The sequence below is a fragment of the Cephus cinctus genome, unplaced genomic scaffold, assembly GCF_000341935.2.
Source record: "Cephus cinctus unplaced genomic scaffold, Ccin1 Ccin1_scaffold0463, whole genome shotgun sequence".
Taxonomy (NCBI): Eukaryota; Metazoa; Arthropoda; class Insecta; order Hymenoptera; family Cephidae; genus Cephus; species Cephus cinctus.
The window spans coordinates 12,689-38,811 of record NW_014333139.1 but is presented as its reverse complement, the minus strand read 5'-3'; the positions used below and the strand labels follow the sequence as shown (position 1 = coordinate 38,811).

The 26,123-nt window shown below is 36.8% G+C and overlaps 1 protein-coding gene and 1 long non-coding RNA gene across 5 annotated transcripts; both read left to right on the top strand.

Moving 5' to 3' along the window:
• The first annotated feature begins 362 nt into the window (after positions 1–362).
• On the top strand, positions 363–26,018 carry LOC107268061 (signal transducing adapter molecule 1). 4 transcript variants are annotated; one of them, XM_015740428.2, is made up of 10 exons: positions 364–588; positions 2,304–2,464; positions 2,667–2,912; positions 4,441–4,516; positions 4,610–4,822; positions 10,101–10,220; positions 10,980–11,168; positions 11,249–11,478; positions 17,393–17,631; positions 25,767–26,018. In XM_015740428.2, exons 1-10 carry the CDS (start codon positions 546–548, stop codon positions 25,882–25,884), a joined length of 1,635 nt encoding a protein of 544 aa, XP_015595914.1. In that variant the 5' UTR covers positions 364–545; the 3' UTR covers positions 25,885–26,018. The 4 variants fall into 4 exon arrangements, with proteins under 4 accessions (XP_015595915.1, XP_015595914.1, XP_024941113.1 ...); XM_025085344.1 differs by lacking the exon at positions 364–588 and adding an exon at positions 652–674; XM_015740429.2 differs by lacking the exon at positions 10,101–10,220 and having other exon boundaries at positions 363–588.
• On the top strand, positions 11,485–13,620 carry LOC107268062. The gene is made up of 2 exons (XR_001537732.2): positions 11,485–11,717; positions 11,804–13,620. It is a non-coding gene; the product is annotated as an uncharacterized LOC107268062 (long non-coding RNA).
• Positions 26,019–26,123: the final 105 nt, after the last annotated feature.

Genomic DNA, 26,123 nt, shown 5'->3' with positions numbered 1-26,123 from the left:
TACGTGATTGGTTAACTCTGTTTAAACTCTGCACGGTGGAAACTAACGCTATGTTTAGACGACGGTCTTAAACCAATTAGTTAATACTGCCTAAATACCACCAAACGACCACCAATCGATTGGTAAAAAGAAAAATGTCGAAAGTTAAAGTGGTGGGGCTAACTTTGGCGAGCTCCTATAGCCCATTGGAGTTTCACTCCCCTGGTTAGAGTTCAGTGATCGAGACACAACATACTCTGAGCTCTCTCGGCTCATTCTCGAACACATGTATAATGGTTCGGAGCACGTAAAAACGCTTGCACGAACAGACCTCTCGGTTTTGTCGACGACTGAATCGATAGATTCGATAGTATCGACAGTTTTTTTGGCAGCTTGAAGCAACGTATAGTAAAATGGCATTCGATGATAGATTAAAATGTTATTAGTCATCCGATAGTGTTTAGGAGTAAATAGCAACTGGATGGATAAGGAAAATCAAGACGTAATTCTGTGACTGTGTACGGAGAGTGCACTGTTTTTACGTTTTTTTCCAAATTCTTTTGAAAATGGGACTTTTTTCCAATTCTTCTCCATTTGATGCTGATGTTGGTAAGTGAGACTACCCCTCCCAAGTCCTTATTCGTTTATGAGAATGTGCTTTTCGTTTGTAATTTCTCTTTCACTGTTGAAAAACTGTACATAATTTTTTTATAGAATAATTATTTTGTATTATTTAATAAGACTGATTAACAAAACATTGATCGTTAAATCTTTAACCATTTCATATTTACTTCATTCCCATTAGTGTTAAAATTTGAACCAATATTTTCATTATCATATAATATTTATTGTGCATATAGTTTTCTAGTTTTTTCCTTTTTAAAAATTTAGACTGCAATTCCTTTCTTGATTACCAAATATAATTATTATAAAAGATAGAAATTTCTTTTAAAAATATACATTCACAGAAAAGCATATAATATTTTAAGTTCTATTTGATTAGAGTTCAACCAAGTTGATTATAAATTATATTTTATTATTTGAAAAAAACATGTACCAATATACAGGGTGTAGGGTTTATCCTGGCCACCTGGAATATCTCAGAAACTAAAGTCCGGAGAAAAAAATGTTTCAAATAAAAAGTTTAAGGTAAGGAGGAGCTGATACAACAGTCATATCCATTTAAAATGTTTATCATGTTTTTAAGGTCATTCCAAGGTCAACTTTGGTTTTCTAAATGGGAACATGTATTTTTCATTACAGGTTCTTAATCTACGACTTAAAACAAATAACTTTTATTTGAAACGTTTTTTTCTCCATCGATTATTTTGTACAAAATAATGACATCGTTAGGGAAAAATAGAAACACACCTCAAGTACAAGAAATTCAATTTAATAAGTGTTCAAAGTGGCAAGAATGACATCTATGGTGGATTTATTAGTACGAATAAAACAAATATTAACAGTAACAATAAACATTATTTCGCTGTTTCGCGAAATGTTCTGTTTATTGTATTTGCTGTGTTTGCTAGATCGCCAGATCTAACCCCTCTGGATTTTTTCTTAAGGGGTTACCTTAATGAAAAATTTTACCAAGAGGTACCAACGACCTAAAAGAGGTATAACGTTCCGGCGGACATTCTTTTGCGATGCAATAACTCATTCATCATTCGTCTTGAGAAATGTATTCAGGAACAAGGCCAACATTTTGAACACTTATTAAATTGATTTTCTTGTACTTGAGGTGTGTTTCTATTTTTCCCTAATGAAGTCGTTATTTTGTACAAAATAATCGTCGGAGAAGACAACGTTTCAAATAAAAGTTACTTGTTTTAAGTCGTAGATTAAGAACCTGTAATGAAAGATACATGTTCCTATTTAAAAAACCAAAATTGACCTTGGAATGACCTTGGAAATATGAGAAAAATTTAAAATGGATATGACTGTTGGATCAGCCCCTCCTTACCTTAAACTTTTTATTTGAAATATTTTTTTCTCTGGACTTCAGTTTCTGAGATTTTCCAGGTGGCCAGGATAAACGCCACACCCTGTATACATTGCAAGCTATATATTGGAGATACTAAGATACGAATCTGTTTAAATTATAACTTTCAGAGACTCTAAATTATATTAATTAGATAAAATATTTGCATTTATTAGATATCATTTGTTATTTACCTTTTAAAGTCAGGTAAATTCCAGCATATGATTCCTTCTTGAAGAGCTTGATGTAAAAAAATTAAATAATCCACAGCTAACTTCAAGAAGGAATTGTATTCTGCAGTTCAATCTAAAGTGATTTCATTAATAATTTTTCCATGTAGAAAAGGCAACTAATGAAAAAAATACATCTGAAGAATGGGGAGTAATTATGGACATTTGTGACAAAGTTGGAAACTCTACGCAAAATGCTAAGGACTGTTTAAGATCAATTGTGAAGAGACTAAATGCGCAAGACCCTCATATTGTGATACAAGCTGTGACTGTTAGTATTTCAAATTAATAATATTGAAATTGTATTCTTTAGGGCTAGGCAAATAAAATGCACAAACTGAAGTTAGCTTGTTTATTTCATTTTTTTAAAGTCAATTTCAGTTAGTGTTTTTTGTTGAACAGCCTCTTATATTTATAATATGAAATGAAAGCCATATATGAAAAATGTTTTAATCATTTGTTAAATTTCACAGTTATTAGATGCTTGCTCCAGTAATTGTGGAAAGACATTTCATTTGGAAATTGCATCACGAGATTTTGAAGGAGAGCTTCGAAAATTGATTAATCGTTCTCAACCTAAAATTTCAGAAAAATTAAGAGCACTTTTAAAAAAATGGGCCGAAAACGATTTTAAGACAGACCCCCAATTAAATTTAATTCCTAGTTTATACAGTAAACTGAAAAGTGAAGGTGTGGACTTCTCATCCCTAATAGAGATGGTAAGTCGCTTTTACTTTTGATTATCATACAGGGTTTCCATTTTAATCTTTCCAGTCAGTTGTCTCAGAAATTATTGATAATTCATAAAGATATTTCAGATGAAATGAGAAAAAGTTTGAGAGGTCATACTTTAGGAATTTTATTTTTTTTCTAGGTGGCTATGCCAAAAATGTATGAATATACTTCATATCATTTCTTCTAAGATCCTAGGTTCAATTTCGGAAATCGCAACTGTTTTTTAAATAGCCTCGTGAGAAATAGTTAAATTTATCCCGCTCTTTTGGAAGATATCGATATTGTAATTAGATCACGTATGTGGTTACAACGTAATGGTGCTCCTGGTTATGATGTAAACCGAATACGTGATACGCTATAGGCTATGTATTTGGGACGTTAGATCGCACGACGCAGGCCGATGGGGTCGACAGCACGAACATCAGATCTAATTCTATTAGACTTTATTGGCTGTCATAAGATTTGACCAATTATCCTATCAAGGTTCAAAGGTTATTCAGAGAGTGAATTAAAATGTGCATAACGACCCACAGTCGCACATTCGAGCATTTGTGCTGATTTTTAAATATTTTTCAGCCTATTTATGTTCGTAACCTTACATAACTTTGAGTAATTACGGTTTTTGTATTCAAGATTTGAGATTGACTACAATCGTAGATATTTAAGAATGGGTACTTCCATTTAAAAAGGTGGTAGTCGTCATCATATCTTCTTCACGTCTTCAACTAGAAAAAAAAAAACATCAAAATAGCCAAAATACATCTTCCTCAAAAATTCCATTTTCATCTGAAATATTTTTGTGTATCACCTATAACTTCGGTAATAATTGACTGGAAAGATTAAGATTGGACACCTTATATAGTGATTTTAACATGGGAATTCATGCATCGGTACGTAGGGGGTGGTTTACCCCCTTAAACGTGACTTCCCGCAAAAAAGCAAAAACATGTAAACTGTAATTTTACTTCCTCTCTCAAATGGTACGCGTTTCATTAAGCTCCAATTGTACATTTTTTAAATAGGGTAAAAAACAAGAATGATCAAGGGGTGGTTCACCCCCTCAAGAGACAATTTTTTTTTAATGTCAAGGTGCACTTTACATTACTCGCGATGAGAATCATTTTAGTTTTTACTTCATTGAAACCGGTCGATCCATTGTAGGTGAAACTGCATTACCACCTCTCGACATGCCGAATTTTAGGGGTTGAATTCACCCCCTAAAACCGTTTTGCCGCCGATAAAAAAAACACGTATCTCTTAGATTTTCATGCGCTACAACATAGTTGAATTTCATTAAAATCGGAGGGGGGCACTAAAGTAATGTTCCGTGTAAGTTTACACACATGGGTTTTAGAAAGGATTAAACAATTACATTGGGCTATTCTTTTCAAATCTTACGCGTGATTGGCTAATTCTTCTTATAATTCGTACGTGTAAAATTACTCATAGACAATAGGAATTTGATTTTGAAATTTATATTCTAATAATACTCTATTATATAATACTTTACAGCCAAAGCAAGTAGCTGCGATAAGCAGAGATCCTAACGTTGTTACAAATTCCCAAGAAGAGGAAGATATTGCTAAAGGTATTATAATTGTGATTTTTATTTGAGTTTAAAACTAAGATTTAATATTATGTTGAATAACATTTTTATTTACAAATTAAATCCATCTATTAGCAATTGAATTATCTCTGAAAGAAAACAAGCAACAATATCATCAATCAACGACGTCGCATAGCTCCCCAACCGCAAAGAAAAGTACCAGCTTATATCCAAATGTAAGCTTACCTTTGGATGCTTCAAATAATCCGGAGGGTAGGAAAGTCCGAGCTCTTTATGATTTTGAGGCTGCTGAGGACAATGAATTGACTTTTTTAGCTGGAGAGATAAGTAAGTAATTATTTTTGAAAGTAGTTAAAGTGAGAGGGAGTCGGGAGGGTGGGTGGTGGGACTGAAGGATTAAATTTAAAATGAATTGAAAACTAAGCATAAAAGTATTAATTTTTTGACTTGTGAATAGCCGAATCGAATTTCCAAGACATCGCGATTGCTGATTTCAAAGTTATAGAGTACTCATCGATTCTGGAGACTGTAAAAAATACGTAAATAGGAAAATAGATTAGGAGAGAAACGCAAAGACACGTATCCCTTTTCTTCGTCCCAAGAATCGGTATACCAAACTGCAGCCCTTTGCGACTTCCGGTGGCAAAGTTACGATCCGGGGTCGACACCCTCTCACTTTAATAATCTGTTTTCCTCCGGACTGCTATAAAATTCAGTGCATGACGTTTTGGACACCGTGTACCGGTTTTCGTCTGGCTGAATGCATATCCCGAAACAATTGCCGATCGCGCGTTGCACGTGTAGCTGCTGCGCCAGCCTAAGTCACGCCCATGCCCATATTGGGAGTTTGTCAACGAATCCTACGACGCTCGCTCGGGCTATGAAACAATTGCTAAGCGCGGAATTTGTGGGAAGCTATTGCAAAGCAGCGATCTTTGGCATCCGCGAATGAATCCGCGGAGATCCTTCGTTCTGATTGGTCGCACTTAAATGCTTCTCATTTAAAAACAATAGCGAATTTTGGCAAATGGTTTGCGGGAGGGTACTCAGGGCACCTCTAGCCATCGCCCACTTTCCGGTCCAAAAGCAGTTCTGGGACACCCTGTATATTAATTACTTTTCTTACAATAGTATATTTCGACATGTTAAATACAGGATGTCCCACTTTAAGTGATATAGCAAAATTTCTCGACAATTAAGCTAGATATAATAGTGTTTCAAATAAAAATTGTATGGTTTCAAGGGGGGAAAAAGAATGAGATTGTCGTTGGATTTATAGGCAACTCTCTTTCAAGAAAATTTAATAGTTGTTATAGTGGGCATTCTGACATGTCCAGTCATATGTATCTGAATGTCTCTGTCGCATCCGGAGTATAAAATATTGGCTTTTTAATGATAAACTTTTCTACGCTTCATAAATTGTCAACTGCCAAAGCAGTTGTAGCAGTTCTATTATTTTTAAATTAAAATTTGTTCATTAGTTTCTTTTTTTGGTAAAAAATATTTTCATTTGCGTTAATGCACCGTTGCAGCTATACACAAATGTGTATTGAAATCAACATAAAACATAGAGAAACAATCCGTGACTTAAGTCAAGTCAAAAGAAGCAACTCATGTTTTGAATCAAGTCTATGTTTTGTGTTAAAATCAGTAAAAATTGGACACGTAACTAATGTAGTCCGAGAAATACACTCTGTCAACCAAATCTCTGATTACATTCCAAATGATATTGTGGCTCTTTTTGTGCTTGGGGGAATGTCGCCGTATCTATCGAGCAATCTCTCTATTGTATTCCACAAGATTCCCTGGGTCTCTCAATTTAACAACACCGGCTTTTTGTTTACGGGGATTTCTAAAGAAAATTATTTTTATCCAAGAGCCAACTACAGAATAATATACGAAGAAACGCATAATCAACTTTCGGTAATTTCAAGAAAGGCTGTGGCAGTGCATTAACGCAAATAAGAATATTATCTACCATACGATACGTTATAAATATCTATAAATGTGTTGTGTAGACCGTAGTGGCTAGTGAGGCCTTAAAATTTGATAACGAAAATTTAGAAGTAATCAAAAAAAAAGGAACGGTCAGAGGTAATGTGAATAAATTTTGAGTGAATTCCGAGCGTTAAGATTACACTCAATGATGGGTGTGCTGCTCGTTTAAGGTGTTGAAACACGCCTTGCTATTTCAACGTGGAGTGATATTCCCAGAAATGCATATGGATGGGTAATAGATATTTAATATGCGAAAAAATTTGAATTTGCGATATATTGTTACAAATAAATTGATTCGTTTCGATAAATGATTGTTGTTTACAGTGTTTGAGTTACGAGAAATTCAGGGTAGAGATTGTGATATTGAATTCCAAAACCTGACTGTATGTTAGGTTAAGGCGATAAGAAATTTTTGAACAGAAAATATGTAGTATATGCGTTACTTGATTTGGAAAAGACTAGTCTATGCAGCTCAATTTTGCCCGGTAACCGATCCAGCTTGTTCCCTAGGGTATGTAATAACGAATCCATACCTAGGGCAGATTATGAATATTACACCGAATTTAATACTCTAACGGTTATAGTCCCGAGTGACAATGTGCAGTCCAATTTTTTGCGCGTGAACGTAAACGATTTTCTGAGCATCAGTATCATGACTTTGACTGCTTTTATGATCATTTTTCGCTGATGCTCTTAGGTATTGCTAGGACCTTAGGAATGCAGTCAACTAAACGGTTGGGTAGGTGATGCGAGCAATGCACTGGGTAACGCGCTGAGTCTGCGATTCTGTCGACTGTTGACTATGTTATTCTGTTTCGGAAATGATAATCAATGCTATACGTAACAAATGGTATGTGAAAAAAATGGAACTAGCTAATAAATTTTCATTTTTAAATAAAATCTCTCTCTCTCTCTCTCTCGTCCTGTCTTTCTTTCTTTCTTTCTTTCTTTCTTTCTCTCTCATGTGCGAATACGGGAATCCAACACAGAAATCACGCTATTCCACCACTATGACATCGCGAACGTGCCTAGAACGTGTCAACCAAAAATTCTAGAACTCACTCGTACGGGTAAACCACTGAATTTGTAAGATTTGCAGAAAGTAGGATGGATCAGCGAGAGCAAATCTCTGGAGTAGCTTCTCACAATTGCATCGCGCGGCGGATATCAAACTCACGGGAGTTCGGCGTTCTGTCACATATCGCCCGTTAGTAAATCAATAAAGTCGTATCGAGCCCAAAAAGTTGCTCGCGTAGCGTTGTCAGCTAATGCGAATTTAGTTATGAGTACTTTGATTTCCGCCGCGGACAATATTGTCATGTAGTTTAAGTGTTATTATTAAAGATTGATAGACCCATCGCTGTGAAAAGGACAGAGTCTGAACATCGAATCCAGGACGGCGTCTACAGTTTCATGTTGATACCATACCTGCGAGTTAATATGAATGAGCGAGACTGAGAGCGAAGGCGGCATCACAATATCTTCTTTATAACCATAGCTTGTAAGACCATACGGCATTTGTATAACTTGTTTTTAATCATTGTCAGTATCACTAACATTTGGTTGTAACAATATATGCGAATAAGTTCAAGGGGAACTTCGGATCATTTGACTAAGTAGACCATACACCAATTCCTCATCGTAACTCAATCTAAAGGACCGGGCCTGTAAAGGATGACAGTAGAGAACTTACCCTAAACAAAAATAAAAATAAACTTTTACGGGTAACGCGGGAGATTAATTTTGCGAGACGTGTAATAATGCCCACACTATAATGTAATAATGTCACACTACATCTGCACTTGATAATTTATAAACCATGAGAAGAACAGCTTTATTATTTAAATGCCAATATTTCATGCTCTGAATGCAATAGAGACATTCAAATACATATATTTGGATTTTTTAGAATGTCCGTCATTCTTTTCGTATCGACAGAAAAATTGAATGTCAAAAAATTCAATAATCGAATTTTCTTGAAATTTGCCCATAAATATATAAACAGTGTACCTTTCTTTATCCCTCGTTAAAACGATACACTTCAGTGTATTACTGAAAATGGTGGACACCCTGGATACAAGAGCGTGTTCACGTCTAACTGCATATTTTCCAGTCCATATGATCGGATTTTTCATAAGACAATAAAACATGTATTTAACCCTTTTAGTGCTGGACGATGATATATCGTCGTTCGCTACACTTGCGAAAAGTGCGAACGACGATACATCGTTGCGTATGCGATAGCGCTTTATTCTTCACATTGCGAGAAAGCTCTATCTCAAAATAAATTTATAAAACGTTATAAACGGTCTAATTTCATTGCAAAAGATTTTTGAAAATTGTTTTCGGGTTTAATCCTTTGTTATATTCGATGCTGGTTGTTGCCGAGGCTTTTTGGTGCCATTTGTTTTGTAATATATCTATCTGACGCTTGTCATGCATCGTGGAGTCATTCTTTCGTTCTCAGAACCGATATTGGTTATTTTATTAAAAATGATTGCAAATGAAATACTTATACTTCATACTACGTGACCTACATAAAACTGTGATCAAATGATTATTATTCTTATGTGCAAATATTGTTTGTAGAAGAGAAACTTGTTTCTATGTTTTTCATCTTGTTTCATATTGATGTTACTCGTATGATTTTCAGTAAACATTCAAATACAATTGGCATAACATTATTCTTCCTTTCTTCCGTAATATGCTGCATTTTGAATTTTTTAAACATCATTCTTAGTTTGGTCTTTATGAGCTTTTTCCCAAACCTTAATAAACTCGTCAAATTCGTCTGGTTATCTTCTCATAGGCACCCGTTTTTCGCTCGGCACTAAAAGGGTTAAGGTAGTATGGTAGAATTATGCTGTAAGGTTGATCGAAGTGAAAACACATTTTCAAATTATCATACTGTCTATAATATAATAAATGCTGAAAAAGAGAATATGTTTATTAGGACAATTATCATTTACTAGTACCAACTAATATTAAATAAATCTTAAAATATATTATTGAATATATTCAGATATTTGTTTATGGAATTTAACAAATTATATAAATATTGATTCACCATATTATTTTGATTTACCATACTACTTTAAAATTTAAACATTTTTCATTTCTAAATTTTGAGATAATCAACATTGAATTTTGTGATTTTAGAAACGAATGATTTGTGAGTGTGAATTTAAAACGAGTGATAAAGTGAGAGTATGGGAACGATTGATAGATTGAGCATGTGATCTAATGAGATGGGTGAATGAAGGTGTTAATTTCATTTTGCAAATGTAAACATGTGTAAAAGAATTTTCTAGGTACGGCGGCGAGGAATATTATATTGGCATGTCGCATTATATTTGAAACCGCCCAACTCAATTGCATTACGCTATTGATCGTAAATCTTACTGTTAATTACTTCAAAATTTAGGCCTAATATATTAAAAACTCTTAAACATATGTCTTTATTTTTTATCAAGCATCCAACCCTGCTTGTTGCTCTATCCCACGTGCACTTGGGCGTGAACACTGTGTATAAGTCTTTATCAAAAGGAATATATATTACTAAACACTCGCATTATTTATAATTTACTCTATTTTATGGATATAATAGTTCATATTCTGGACGATTCGGATCCAAATTGGTGGAAGGGAAGTAATCACAGAGGAGAAGGTCTCTTCCCATCTAACTTCGTCACAGCAGATTTATCTGTTGAGCCAGAACAATTTACAAGTATGATACATTGCATAAATTTTAATTAATAAGAAATTATAATTTTTTTTAGTACAAATATACAGGATGTTCCGAAATTACGTGGATCAGCCTCATGTAATAAGTGCAACAATCGGTCCATTTTTTGCTCATCAATTTCGACTTCGATAACTTCTGGGTCTCCCTTAACAGTCTTCATTTCTACTTCACTCGAAAACTGGACAGACTTCTTGTTGCTGTGCTCTAATTCTACAAATTTATAGTATCACACATTATACAGGGTGTTCCGAAATTACCTGACAAACGGGGTATGGCGGTGTTCGGGAGGCACCACTGATCACGAAAATGACCTTCTTTTTCTCCGGAAGGTCATAGTTTTTTTAATGGGAGTAGGTCAAAGTTGACCAATCAGAGGGAGGCGTCAAAAGAAACGTAGGCACCTACGAACTCTGAGTTTTCTTTCCTCGCTTTTGTTTCTCGGTGGCTTGTTTCTTCTTTCTTGTTTCCAATAAGCATGTCTTCGGCTGACGTCATCCTGCCCGTAGTCACCGAGAAACAAAAGCGAGGGAAGAAAACTCAGAGTTCGTAGGTGCCTACGTTTCTTTTGACGCCTCCCTCTGATTGGTCAACTTTGACCTACTCCCATTAAAAAAACTATGACCTTCCGGAGAAAAAGAAGGTCATTTTCGTGATCAGTGGTGCCTCCCGAACACCGCCATACCCCGTTTGTCAGGTAATTTCGGAACACCCTGTATAATGTGTGATACTATAAATTTGTAGAATTAGAGCACAGCAACAAGAAGTCTGTCCAGTTTTCGAGTGAAGTAGAAATGAAGACTGTTAAGGGAGACCCAGAAGTTATCGAAGTCGAAATTGATGAGCAAAAAATGGACCGATTGTTGCACTTATTACATGAGGCTGATCCACAATGCGATAGCATCGATCCCCAAGAAATGCTTGATTTAGAAGGTAAGATTTCATCAATAAATAATGGTATTTGATTCTTTATCCTTGAAAAACATATGACTCAAAATTAATTTTGTTCGTAGAACGAGTGACGGCAATGGGACCGTTAATAGATGCAGCTTTGGAAAGAGTAGACAGGCGACACGCGCAATTAACTCAATTGAGCTCCGATTTGGTCGACGCACTCAATTTATACCACACATTAATGCGCGAGCCCCCACCCCCAATTCGTTCCAATTATACTTTACCAAAGCTGGGGCCACCGCATATCAACACTTTTCCATTTTTAAATCAAGGGCTACCACCAGCTCATGTAAGTTAATTCATATAACGTTAAATGTACAAAGTGGATTAAAACAGAGAGTGGTTTTTTCCAATCTGATGTCTATAAAATGAAGGAGAATTAACATTGTATTCTTGTATAAGGACAGAAATGAAGATTATAGATTAGGCTTAAAATGAGCAGTTGCTGGCTTACGAATAATAATGAGACTAAATTGTCGTTTAGTTAGATGTCTTCGGTATATCAAGAGGGATTACAGGGTGGAAAAGGTAGCGTATATAGTTGTGAAAGTTGAATTTATCGTAGTTCTGTGAATATATGATAAACTTATTGTGATTGTATTATTATTTTTTAGTCAATTATCATTAACAGATGTTGAGATTAAGCATTCAAAGAATCTTCAATGTGAGCCCTAATAGAATGGTGTATCTTTTGCTTAGGACATATCAACCCTTAAAGACTGGTCCAGTTTTCTTTTATATATATATTATTTATTATTAAACACGTATGTATATTCATTTTTAAACACGAATATTTTACTCATGTTATGAAGAGTAAAGTATGTTTCCTTATCCTTAATTAATAATCTCATGGGACGGACTACATTATATTGCTAGAGAGGGAAGGTGCAATGAAATTTCTATCATTTGTTTAATTTAAAGATTTCAAGATCAATTGTGTAATGTGTTATACATTGGACATGTGTTGTTTTAGAACATTTTAATAAATGAAGATTGCATCATGTTAATTATCGTATTATAATATGGTAATTGATATCTTATTAGTACTTTGCGATACGAGTGCGAGAAAGCGAACTTTATAGGCAGGCGGTGAAGTTACTCGCACACGAGTAACATAACGGCACGAGCCGAAGGCGAGTGCGGCAAGTGTGAAAAACTTCACGATCTGCATGTAATGTTCGCTTTATTGCACCAGTGTCGCATAATATTTTCTGTAATGAATGCATGAGAAGTGCTACTTTTCGTGACTCCAAAGTGTGGCGTAAGTGGCGCTTTATAACTAAGGACGCGATAAAAATGCTGCGCATGCTCAAATCGGCCCAATTTCGGCCCGCACTAGTGCGATAAAATGAACTTTGTTCTCGCGCGTTGTCATGACATGCATTCACTTTGAAGGCCTTCCTTGCTTTCCTTATGGCTGCCTCCTCCAATGAGATGTGCCAGTCACTTTGGAGGCACAAAAAGTAGCACTTTTCATGCATGCGTTACAGAAAATATTATGCGATACTGGTGCAATAGAGCGAACAATATACGCGGGTCGTGAAGTTTGTCACACTCCATGCAATAATTAACCAAAAATTGAAAGAGTAGTGCGACCCGAAAATTTCGATATGAATTGAAAACATGTTAAAAATTTTAGGTTGTATTACTTTTATACATTCGGGTTAATTACTGCGAGAATGCTATTATTCCGTTAAGTGTCGAGTGAAAAAAATTTTTTTTTTACCAAAAGTACTTTTAATACAAATTTTATTGAATTGATATGAGAATTACATCTAAAGACTTCTGAATTATTGTCATAGAAATCATTTTTTTTTCTAAAGTGTGCATATATGTGTCAGTGACAGTCAAACGTAGTTTTTTTGGTCCGCTGGTGACGAATCCAAAATCGAAATTTCAAAATTCAAAATGGCGGATACAATTTGGCAGGTTCGAGTAATTAACGGTATTCCATTACCTCCGTTACCTACTGTTACCTCCGTTATTAGCTGGTAGAATATGATCACGCCCTCATAGTGCGGCACGGGGAGGCTGCGGTAGGATTTAACATTCCATTTTTTACTTTTTTGTTTTTTAATTTTAAAATCAGGAAAAACCGCATAAATTAAAAACAAAAAGATTACAAACAAAAAATTTTTTTAAAATAGAGTTTGAAATCGTACCGCATTCTCCTTGTGGCTCACCCTGGGGTCGTAATTACATTTCAACAGCTAATAACGGTTGGAACAGTAGCCATAATGGAATACTGTTACTCACTCGGAGTCGACATATTGGATCCGCCATTTTGATTTTCTCAATTTCAGGTTCAGATCCGTAATCAGCAATGCAAGAAACATGAGTATATCAAGTTTGATGCAAATCCGTTAAAAAGTGATAGACATATTCATGGTGCTCATACAGGGTTGTCCTCAAAAAAAAAAAAAAAAAAAAACACTTACGTGTAAGAAAACTACGTCAAGTACAGAAGTGCTGTGAATTCCTCTAACAAAAAGTATTGAAATCATATTATTGAGACCAAGTACATAAGTCACTACATGTTTGCTTATTATATGATCTAGCACTGGCCCATCATTTTAATTCTATTTTCAAAATTTTCTATAACGTTTTTGCTGCTCTTTTACATTATTACTGCTTTCCGTAGTTGATTATGATTTAATGGTCATTTAATAATTAATGAAACTTTAGGTGATTCCTTACTCAGTACTACTTGGTGGGTCCGTTGCCAGGAATTCAAAGGTATTTACTTTGAACGCCCTAATAGTATTCTAATACTGTATGTTTGTTATTAAGCTTTTACCGTGATTATTTTTGACGAGTTATTGGTAATATGTTCTATATAGAAAGTTGACACTGGTTTTCAATTTGAGGACTGGCATAATGAACGCAAATTTATATCAGGAAATGCACGGACCCGCCAAGTAGTACTCGATAAGAAATCACCTAAAGTTTTATTAATTATTAAATGACCATTAAATCATAATCAACTACGAGAAGCAGTAGTAATGTGAAAGAGTAGTGAAAACGTTATAGGAAATTTTGAAAATACAATTAATATGATCGGCCAGTGCTAGTACAGTACTTGGCCTCAATAATATGATTTCAATACTTTTTGTTAGAGGAATTCACAGCACTCCTGTACTTGGCGTAGTTTTTTTACACGTAAATGTTTTTTGGAGGGGATATGACAAGTTTTTGTTGCTCAACGGGACATAGAAGCTCTAAGCACTGAAATCTTTATTTTTGCAGATATAAAATGTAAATGCATTGTGATGTCGCTAATCAGAAAAATATATTGTGTTGTCGAAAATGTTTAATGGCATATGAATTTAATTTGTAAGTTCATTTTTTTAGAAATGCATAAAGATATATACAAATTTTTAAAGCTTATTGAAGCCGTGTGGTAAACGTAAGAGAAGAGAGTGTACTGGATTATTTACGTACCTCTGGCCGTACGAACAACAGAGAGGATACTATAGTTTGAGCGAAGCGCCAAAGCGTCGCTCGTTGCACACTTTTCTGGACACCCTGGACTTCCGCGTCCAACACCTACACACAAGAAACTACTGAGTGGAACACCTGGACACCCTGGACTTTCAGATCTAACTTAGACTTAATAATTCTATACAGGGTGTTCCGAAATTACCTGACCCGGTGGGTATGGCGGTGTTCGGGAGGCTTCATTGATCACGAAAATGACCTTCTTTTTGTCCGGAAGGTCATAGTTTTTAAATGGGAGCAGATCAAAGTTGACCAATCAGAGGGAGGCGTCAAGAGAAACGTAGGCACCTACGAACTCTGAGTTTTCTTCCCTCGCTTTTGTTTCTCGGTGGCTTTGGGCAGGACGACGTCACCCGAAGACATGCCTTTTCGATGTCACTCGCTGAGAACAGAAGTTCTCAGTTGAACAGTCAAGCACTAACTGAAAACTGCAATGTTCTGTGATAATGCCATTTGACTTACACATATAATCTCTGTGACGTCTTACGTAGATTATCCTGATCTCGCTTTTTTTCCATTGATCTCCAGCGATTCATGCTACAACCCGTTGACGAATTGTTCTCTGTGACGTCTTACGTAGATTATCCTGATCTCGCTTTTCTTCCATTGATTTTCAGTGATTCATGCTACATCTGATGGAGGATTATACATACTTCACCTTAAGATAGACAAAGACTGATTCGATCACAGCAGCAGAAATTTTAATTTTTTTTCCGGCTGCGAGGAGTTATTCAACTTCCACGTGTAATTCAACGGGAGATAGATTTCGGATTTACCTACTACGAGAGATCAGTATTATATCTCAAAGGGAATATAAACTCTTAAGGAATATGCTTTATAAATTATGAAAAGTCGTCAATTGCATTAGAATTTTATTACAATTCGTCAACGGGTTGTAGCATGAATCGCTGGAGATCAATGGAAGAAAAGCGAGATCAGGATAATCTACGTAAGACGTCACAGAGATATCTATGTAAGTCAAATGGCATTATCATAGAACATTGCAGTTTTCAGTTAAATAGTGCTTAACTGTTAAACTGAGAACTTCTGTTCTTAGCGAGTGACATCCAATAGGTATGTCTTCGGCTGACGTCATCGTGCCCGAAGCCACCGAGAAACAAAAGCGAGAGAAGAAAACTCAGAGTTCGTAAGTGCCTACGTTTCTCTTGACGCCTTCCTCTGATTGGTTAACTTTGACCTGTTCCCATTTAAAAACTATGACCTTCCGGAGAAAAAGGAGGTCATTTTCGTGATCAGTGGTGTCTCCCGAACACCACCATACCCCGTTGGTTAGGTAATTTCGGAACACCCTGTATAGAATTATAATATTATAATGTTGTGAAAGCAGTCTTATACTAACTTGAAATTCTGTGTGAACGGTAGCTTCACGTATAAAGTGTATTTGATTGTGTTGTGTATTCGTGAATTACCAACACCATCCAGAGTTCAAATAGGTAAAGAAGGCAAAGCAGTCAGAGCCATCTGCCGTGTAAAAAAGTAGATAGACGTGCGAAGACGACGATGACGACAACGGACCTGAAATAAAATCATCTCGCTCGCCATCTCAAGACACTGATCTCGTAAATCTCGATCTCATTGATTTGTATGGCAATCAATTCAGAATCCTCGATTCCTATAGTGAATTTATCAATAATTTGTTGTCACATATAACCGTTTATAAGATATTTGAGTTGAGTTGAAACACAGGTACGAGAGATGTTTCGAGACCGAGTCTTTTGATTCACAGCAAACGCACCACCTGAAGTTGGCCGTGAATGGATGATTTAATGAATCAGAACAGGGTGGTATCATCAAAGAAATAAGAGTTAACGTTATAACATCGCTAAGATCATGAATTTCACATTCTTTCATTTGTTTAAGAAGGTTACACTGCTACGATTTACAGAAATATTCAATCGCGTCGAACTTCAGTTGGTGCGTTTGCTGTGAATAACCCTGTATATGAATCATTACCAGTTATGGCATTTTTTTCACCCATATATTAGTCATTACCAGTGAACTGGTTAACCTTGCAGAATGTTTGTAGAACTCCGAATTGAGAAACGATTTCTGTCAAAATCCTGTTACAATTTTTGTTTACATTTTAATTGCTTAGTAATCAGAGATCCGAAATCCCATAAATAATGTAATAAATTAAAGAAACAATAATTCTAAATATACTATATGACCGTTGCATTTTTCTTGTTTTTGACGATTGTTAGTTTAAATGACTAAACTGTTATATATTTATTGCATACACGAACTTTGAGAGAGAACTTAAATAAACTGCGGCCTTGCGAAAAGATGAATAGATAACTTTCATTTCAATGTCATTAAGGACTGGTTGTTATTTGCATCTTCTACAATATCTCTTGTACATATCACAATCGGCTATTATATTATTGTACAGGTCTATTAGAGTAGAGTTATTGCGTTACTATTAAGTATCGTGTAGAGTTATTTTGTGTAAAACAGTATGAAATAGCCTCTAAATGAAGAGCGATCTCGTGACCTAGCTATACATATAGGAATTTTGCATTCACGAAACGGTTTAAGCTCATTTAATTTCTTATAGAGTCTAACATATACTGAAGTTTGAACATAATATTTAGTGCGACGTATTTTATATCAGTATATTTATCTATATGGATGATAGGTATAAACTGCACGAGTTCAGATTAATAAAGAATCGTTTGACCTTTCAGATGTTCAACGGAAACCCTACGTCACAACAGCCATCCTTTAATTCAGGAAGTGCTGGTCCGCCACCAGGACTGTACAATCCTAATGCGCCTGGAAATGAATATATGGGGCCCACGAATATGCAAGGTATCGCGTTACCTCAACATTTTCATATACAATCAACGCTACATCAACATTCTGCAAGTCATTCCCAGGGGCCACCAATACCAGATCAGACTAGCCTTTCTTATCAGCCACAAAGGTAAGTTACAAGCATACGAACAAAATAAATTTGAAAAAGAAGCATCATTTATTATGTATCATCAGATTTTATTGATGTTATATAATAATATTGATAGTATAGTTGATATATTTCACAATTAAAAATGTTAGATATATGTGTTAGTTTTCAATTTTCATATACACTTATAAAAAAAGATGTCTTTGTAGACTACAATAATAATTTTTATTGACTATATTCAATTAAAAAAAAAATTGAAATTCAGTCACATTCATCGAAATTGGCAACTGTTCAATAATCCGCATTTCCACCGTGTCATAAGTTGGCTTCTTGACAACGGTGACTTTCTAACACTTGCACAGCCCGTCATTAATAACCAGTAGAAGGGATACTCCCTCCACTTAAAGATGATATGCCCAATACTTCAAAAAATTTCCGACTCTTTTAATGTACTTTCCCTACCATTGCTCATTTACTATGGTGAGCACTTAAATTCTTGAATCTTTGAATTGTCTAATACGAATCGATTTAATAATAGTGGAGCACATTTATAAGTATTCCATCATCATAAAGGTTTTGGTAGCCGTGAAAAGAGTCTTTGGTATCATAGCATTAATAATCCGTCCAAAATCTATTTCAATTAATCGCTTGATTGAGAAAATTTGGAATGGAATTGATCAAATTACTGAAAATACGTAATTCGGGTGTTGCATTTGTAAAACCGTATTTCGCGAAGTCTTGTAACACATTTATTAAATAATTATCTTCATGCCATTCTGTTAATTAAAAGATATTGTGCTCAAAGTTGTCAGTCTTAAAATTAATATATATAATTTTGATCCATCTGTATAACAAACAAATTTAGTTGGTACCAGTTTTTGTGTAATTTTGTCATTGGAATCATGTAATAGCAATTTTTTCATTCTATTGTATGGATTGTTATGCCGTCATGAGTTCTTTAGGATCACAAATAAATAATTGCACCGATTTGGAATTATATAGAGAACTATTATAGTTTATTGAAGTTGGTATAATGTAAATACTAAGGTAACACAAGATTTAATGGGAGTAGGCACAGTGATACTAATTATTCACAACTATGAATACGCTCCAGGACTTCACTCTTAGCTAGGAACTTTGCGAGTGACCGCTGTGGCTCACAAGGTGTCTCTCGTCGCTTTTATCTTAACGCCTTATGCATAGGGTCAGCATTCGTCTAATGTTGACTTTGCGTCTGGAGATTAACTATACGACGAATCCTATCGTGGGGCATAACAGGATACAACGACGAACAAAAGAGGCACTGAACAAAAATTTGTCAAGGTTCTTCAAAATTGATCGAAAGTTTACACAATAATTATAAATCGATATAAATTCTTTGACTACAGAATTTTATAAATAAAAAGATATTACTCTTAGTAATGTGACTTAATGCTTTTCAATTGATTCTAAAATAAAAATCTGGTGTGTGTGTATGTGTGTTCTATTCATATCCATCACACGTTGCAGCATGGAACTTCGAGATATTGTTATGCTGCTCTCAGCTGCGGGTTACGATGATACAAAAAGACTTCGCCAAATATGGTATTACAAATAGACCTCCCGAGTTACGGTCTTATAAAACGGATTTCGTGAAGTATGACGATACTGTTAGGAAGGAGCGATATGAGTAAAGCGTTAGACCTTTAGGTGAAGTGCGCCCGGTATGTAAAAGTATAAGTCATGAGTTAAGTTTTAATTATTTGACTTTAACTGATGCCTTGTATTGACATGTGCTTTCATGTCAAACTTTATTATTTTCATTCTAATTTTGAGATTTCTGCGGCCGTTGCCCATATGGTTATAATTGGTTTCCGGGTTGAAACCGCGTCTGGAACTTTTAACTCGCTGACGTTTTTTAAACATTGCAGCTTGCTTCTTGTAAGGGCCACCGATATTGGTATGCCTCAGCAAAGGTTTTACCTTATATGGGACCTTGTAATATTTGTGCATGATATGGTTGATCATTCAGGTTACACATATTTTACACATAATTTTGATTGGTCAATCGAAATTAAAAAATCGGGAGAAAGCTTTGTCGGAAGGAATGGACCTTATACAGTTTATTTTTATTGAGATTTTGTTAAGTGTTTTCGAGTTTCTAAAGCTTTGCGATGTTTTCTGGGTAAATGACTGTTAAAATTAACAAAGAGTATTGTATAATCGAATTGGATTTTGTGTCCTGTTTTGAGATGATTTGCTAAGGCTGAGATGGTGAAATGTTTGAGTCTTACGTATCGCTTATATTCTTTAATACGTGTTTCTAACAATCCTTCTCCCGGTTTCACCTATGCATGCTTTGCTGCATGTACAGTCACCCGCATTAATGGTGACAACGGTTGTCGATGTGCGGTGAGGTAAGAGAGGAGATTTGGGTGGCGCCTGCTCGCGTATCTTACCTATACGTGCAACGCAGAAAGCGCTACGGTGCGAGCGAGACGTCAGAGCGTCGCTCGGTGCGTCCTTGTTGCACAGTACTAGTGTAAGCGAGACGCTAACAAGGCCCCTCATGCGCAATAGGGAGCTTGGTGGGAGACCGCTCGTGTTCGGTGGCACGCTTTCCCCCTCTCTCTCGGACTAACGCTTTATGACGAGAACAGCTACTACCCCGATAAGAAACGAGAAGGACCTATGGGACTTTCGGTAGTGGGAATGAGATAGACTAGTATATTGGGGTAGTAGCTTTTCTCCTTGTCATAGAGCGTTAGTCTGAGAGAGAGGGGGACAGCGTGCTACCGAACACGAGCGGTCCCCCACCAAGCTCCCTATTGCGCATGAGGGGCCTTGTTGGCGTCTCGCTTACACTAGTACTGTGCAACAAGGACGCACCGAGCGACGCTCTGGCGTCTCGCTCGCACCGTAGCGCTTTCTGCGTTGCACGCATAGGCCAAGATACGCGATCAGGCACCGCCCAATCTCCTCGCTTACCTCACTGCACGGCGTCTACCGTTGTCACCATGAATGCGGTTGACTGTACACTGAACCAAAATAATGGTGACAACGGTAGACGCAGTGTGGTGACGTAAAAGAGGAGATTAGGCGGCGCCTGCTCACGTATCTTGGCTTGTGCGTGCAACGCAGAAAGCACTACGGTATGTACGAGCGTCCTTGTTGCACAGCACGAGTGTAAGCCAGACCGCAACAAGGCCCCTCATGCGCAATAGGGAGCTTGGTGGGGGACTGCTCGTGTCCGGGCGCACGCTTTCGCTCTCTCTCTCAGATTAATGCTCTATGACGAGGACAGTTAGTACCCCGATAAGAAACTAGAAGGAGCTATGTGACTTTCGGTGGTGCGAATGAGATACACTTTTTGATTGCCCATCCTCGTCACACAGCGTTAGTAAGACAAAGACAGATAGCTTCGATGTGTGTCTAGGAACAAGCGTCCAGCGTCTCAACGCATTGAAGCGTTCTACCGTGCGTCTTTTTCGCACAGCATGAGTGAGAGCGAGACGGCAATAGGTCCCTGACTCGCATGTATCCACAATTCGTTGACACGCTGGACACTATTCCCTAGACACCACGTCGCAGCTATCTGCCTTTGTCGCACTAACGCTGTGTGACAAGGAATTACAATTATTATGAACTGATTCCCAAATTATAGGGTCGATCTACCATTTAGTTTATTAGATAATTGTCTTTAAAAATAGCACGTTTTGCACGCACTCTGTATACCTAACACATGGAAAGATAGTACTTCTATCACATTTTTCATTATAGCTGCTTAACAGATTTGCCCATTTTTAAATAAAAACAGTGAGAATATAAAGTAGTATTGTGGGATTATTCTGAAATAAAATGACGATTTTTGACCACCTAGTTTCGGAGATATCGCCATACAAAAAATATAAATTTCATTCTAACCGGAATACGGTGACGATCGGCTGTGACGAAGCGGCAACAGTGTACGAAACAGCTAACTGGTAAGCGCGTACCGAAGCCAATACATTCGAATCTTACTATTGGCTGAATTCTGGTATTCTGGGAAGGACTTGAGATAATTATTTTTTCAAATAAAACCTATTTTATTCGAAATAACAGTGACAACACATGTGAAACAAACAGTCGCGAGTAGGTAATCTTAAAATTAATGTTTCATTCCAAATATGTAATTATGCAAAATGGAATGTAAATCCATTCATGTCTCCTCCACTGTTGTTCTCAAGAAAATATTTTCTTTACATTGAATGCACTTCAAATGCTTAGCCATATAATCCATGCCGAGACCTCAGCCACCGGCAAGAACGTTGCGCCGGTATAGGCTATGAGTCAAAGCCAGACACTCTTATATACGCAGGGAGCAAGTGTGTGAGCGAGAGACACCCTTACACACGCTACAGCTTCAGCTGTCTTTGGAAAATATTTGGATTTATGAAATCTTGTGAGGTGATATAATGTTGTGTTTGTGCAAAATTTTGCCAATTCGTTCAGTTGTAACTTGTATACATATAGGAAAGAAAGTAACGATAATTCCTTTGTTCTGGCTGCTCTTTGAGAAGGGGGGGCGGGTGGATTTTGGGTTCATAAGTCTGTTGATAGTATGCTTTGGCTTGTATCAGTTGAGCTGTTCTTGGTTCAGGTTATTTAGCTTTGAGATTGAGATACCTCTGTGGACAAGTGAGTTAATGGCCAACTCTTTTTGTGATGTGTCGTAATAGGAGAGGGCGTAGGGGTATCAGGTGTGTGGGTCGGTTGTCCTTTTCGTCTCGCCGGATGACAAAGATGCCATCTATGCATCGGAACCATGCCTCTGATTTTAAATTAGTTTTTGAAGATCTGGTTCTAGAATTGTTCCTTGTTAATATTTACTATTATTGATTAAAGGGAGTCCATGACCATCTCAGATTGTTGCTCATAGTATTCCCCTTGTGGCCGTGAGCCAAAAAATCACGTCACAATATACATATATTTACTCATATCCGTTTATTTACACCTAACCGCATATATCGATGGTGTCAACTGTACCTACACGTATACCACTTAACCATTGTCACACAAACAACGCAAACACATCACTCACACAAACAGAACACCGCATAACTGAGCGAATATCGTTATTACGAACAGTAATAACTCGGCAAGTGCCGGTCTATATCGGCCCCCATACGATTGTAATTACTCATATCGAATTGTTCTGTACTTTATTGATTTGTAATAGATATCACAGCATTCATTCAAATCGTTTCTAAAATACCAATTTCTTTTTTCTTGTCATTGTAATTTTGATTACGATCATCGCTCTATACGTTCAGAACAGGCCACAGACAGTTAATCGATTTTAGGAAAAACAAAAAAGACGGAGACGAACAAAATGATCAGTGAACCTGCCGATCGATAAAATCTCGTGCCTGGAGAAATGCGAGGTCTATTAAAATCAACTAAGGGGGAGTCACTCCTATAGCGTGCTTCGTGCACGCGAATCAAGTAAACGTTCAAAATTGCATAAAAATATACCGGTCCCAAAAGGAATTGTAATCGCTTACCGAAAAAATCGCGGTATGACTATTTCGAATGTACGACTACTTCGAAAAGTACGACTATTTCGCACATCAAGATGAGATAAAAGACCTTCCAGTCACACAACTTCACCAATCGTCCAAGTAGAATTGATTCGTAATCCTCACGCGCAATATTTCCTGATAAGAGACAGCACCCCCTCAAGGGAGGGAGTCTAAAGAGACTATTTCGCGGTGGTTCGCCCTGCGAGCAAATCCTTCAATTAAAAGTTTATGCCGCGCCAAATTTGAGATGTCATCGCAACATGTATAATTTTTAAGTCGCGGATAGCATGCACGCTGGCGACCTTGCGATGGGCTCCTACATTCCTGATCATGCGAAGGTTCACCAGGCGTCCCCGGATTCCTACTTCACTGATTATCGTCATTGGAAAAATCTCGCGATCGGCAGTAGACCATAAGGGTAGGTAGCGGGGCTCATTCTTGTTGGCGTCTCATACGCCTCCTTCTGTTAAATCTGTTTATTGAATCTCAGCTGGGCAGAGTGTGTTGCTGTGACGTGACATTGACCATCCCGCGTTGCTGCACACGCCGTTAGGGTTAGTAGAAGGGTTTGTTAGCTCGAGCGTGGGTAGTCGCTCCCTCTCGCTCCTAACTCGCGCTAACGGGATTTCGGCAAGCGAACGCAAGTTTTGAAAGACCAGCAGAATACATTTAAAAAAACGAAAACAAATGAAATTCTTAATTTCATATAAATTGAAGGCCCTTGTAGTCAGTGGATCCTGCCTGAACTATTGAGGCCCTATGCCATTCGCGCATACGAACACTATATTCCGCTTAGAAGACGGCAGGTAGTATTCACCACGTCACAGTACATAAGTTTTTTGCGTATCGTGATTTCGGATCTGTGGTGGACCATAGATAAACACGTAGGAAGAGGCTCACGGTTTTTATTATCCCGCACTCGCGGTTTCTATCGGGGATTGACCCGCCTCGAGTTCGCGTTCGTCACACATGCACACATATTCGCGCTTACTCACGTAATCGTGTGGGTCTCGCGTCGACTCCACCGAAGCTTCTCTCTTTCGGATCATTTATTTTTAAGATATGTTAGCGGTGAAGGGACAAGTGCCTGGAATGGGAAACATACACTGATTGATATTTCAAAGGATTTGTTAATGGTCAAAAATACTTATTATCGAAATTCAAAGGAAAAGGATTTGTATATTTATATTTATACTGGCTTAGGATTTTCATAGGGGTTTATAATGAAACGGTGTGAGGGATTTTCGACATAACAATTTTTTAATTATATTACGTAAGCCGTAGTGGCTAGCGAGGCCTTTAAATTTGATAACAAAAATTTAGAAGTAGCCAAAAGAAAAGGAACGACCAGAGGTAACGTGAATAATATTTGAGTGAATTCCGAGCGGTAAGAATGCACTCAATGGTGGGTTCGCTGCTCGATTAAGGTGTTGATACACGCCTTGCTATTCCAACGTGGATAGATATTCCCTGTAATATTCCAAGGTGGGTAATAGATATTTAAGACGCGAGTAAAATGTGAATCTGCGATATATTGTTACAAATAATTTAAAAGTTTTCAATTAATTGTTGTTTACAGTGTTTCGGTTATGAGAAATACTGGGATAAAAATCGTGAAATTGGATTACAAAACCTGACTGTGTGTGAGGTTAAGGCGAAAAGAAATTTGGTGGAACAGAAAATTATCTAGTATATCCGTTACTTGGAAAGACTAGTCTATGCAGCTCAATTTTGCCCGGTAACCGATCCAGCTTGTTCCCTAGGGTATGTAATAACGAATCCGTACGTAGGCCAGATTGCGAATATTACACTGAATCTAATACTCGGTTAGAGCCACGAGTGACACGTGCAGTCCGATCTTTTGCGCGTGAAACTAAATGATTTTCTGAGCGTCAGTGCCATGATTTTGGCTGCTTATATAGTCGATTTTTGCTGATGCTCTAGGTACGGTTAGGACGTTAGGAATGCACTCGGCTAACCAGCTGGGTAGGTGACACGGGCATTGCACTGGGTAACGTGCTGAGTCTGCAATTATACTGACTGTCGGCTACGTTATTATTGTGTTTCGGAATGAAGGCCGATATACATAACATTTATTTAAATTTTCTAGTACGGCATAACTGCGAAAACCAATGATAGACATACCAAATGTATTCGGGGTGTAATACAGCAGTTGTGCGTGTATAGTCTTCAATTCGTGAAAATAAATTTTTACAATTTATTGTACATAGATCTGTGTAAAAGATATCCTCTGTATGTTTATTTGGATCCCGTATTTATTGCCACACTGTTTTTGTGAAAAATCTTTGTATGTATAGTTGGATGTTTTTATACTTTCTACCAACTCACACCTATACATCATAACTTCCATATCTTTACTGCGAGTATAGAAGTTTTTAATGTAAAAAGTTACCATTCGAAAAAACAAAAGCTTTTTAAAATATTCGCAGAGAGGTATCTGAAGTTATTATTGTCTGGATTTACTCATAGTCAGGCCCCTTAATCTACCTTAACGATGCAGAGGAATATTTCTATAAAAATGAAAATTCATGTAGCAAAAATAAAAATTTTGTAAAGCAAATAAATAATTGCATTTGTAAATTTGTTGTGTGGCAGAATTCCTGGAACGGCTGGGCCTATTCCAGACTCGTACAGTCAAGGGGGACTTTCAGGACCGCCTCCAGTTAACCAGCAGCCTCAGTATGCACCACCAAATGGACAGCATATGATGTAAATGATGGCTAAGCGTTGCAGATAAATTTACGCTGTATTCTCGTTGTACAATATTACAATATTATAATTATTTAAACATACCTAAAGTAGTTGAGGAACCTGGATTCCCAATAAAGATCTTAGTTTGAGCCTTGACTTCTTTGCTTTTCCTTTTACAGTGCTTTTCAATGTTTAAGTACATATATGCATTATTCAGGACGCCTCATCAGTATTTATCTCTAAAATCAAACAAAAACATTC

Excerpts from the sequence above, each read along its gene's own strand:
- LOC107268061 (XM_015740428.2), top strand. The coding sequence starts at position 546 with ATGGGACTTTTTTCCAATTCTTCTCCATTTGATGCTGATGTTG. Across the intron at positions 10,221-10,979 it reads TGAGCCAGAACAATTTACAA|AATTAGAGCACAGCAACAAG; the intron begins GTATGATACATT and ends ATAAATTTGTAG. Across the intron at positions 11,479-17,392 it reads AAGGGCTACCACCAGCTCAT|ATGTTCAACGGAAACCCTAC; the intron begins GTAAGTTAATTC and ends TTGACCTTTCAG.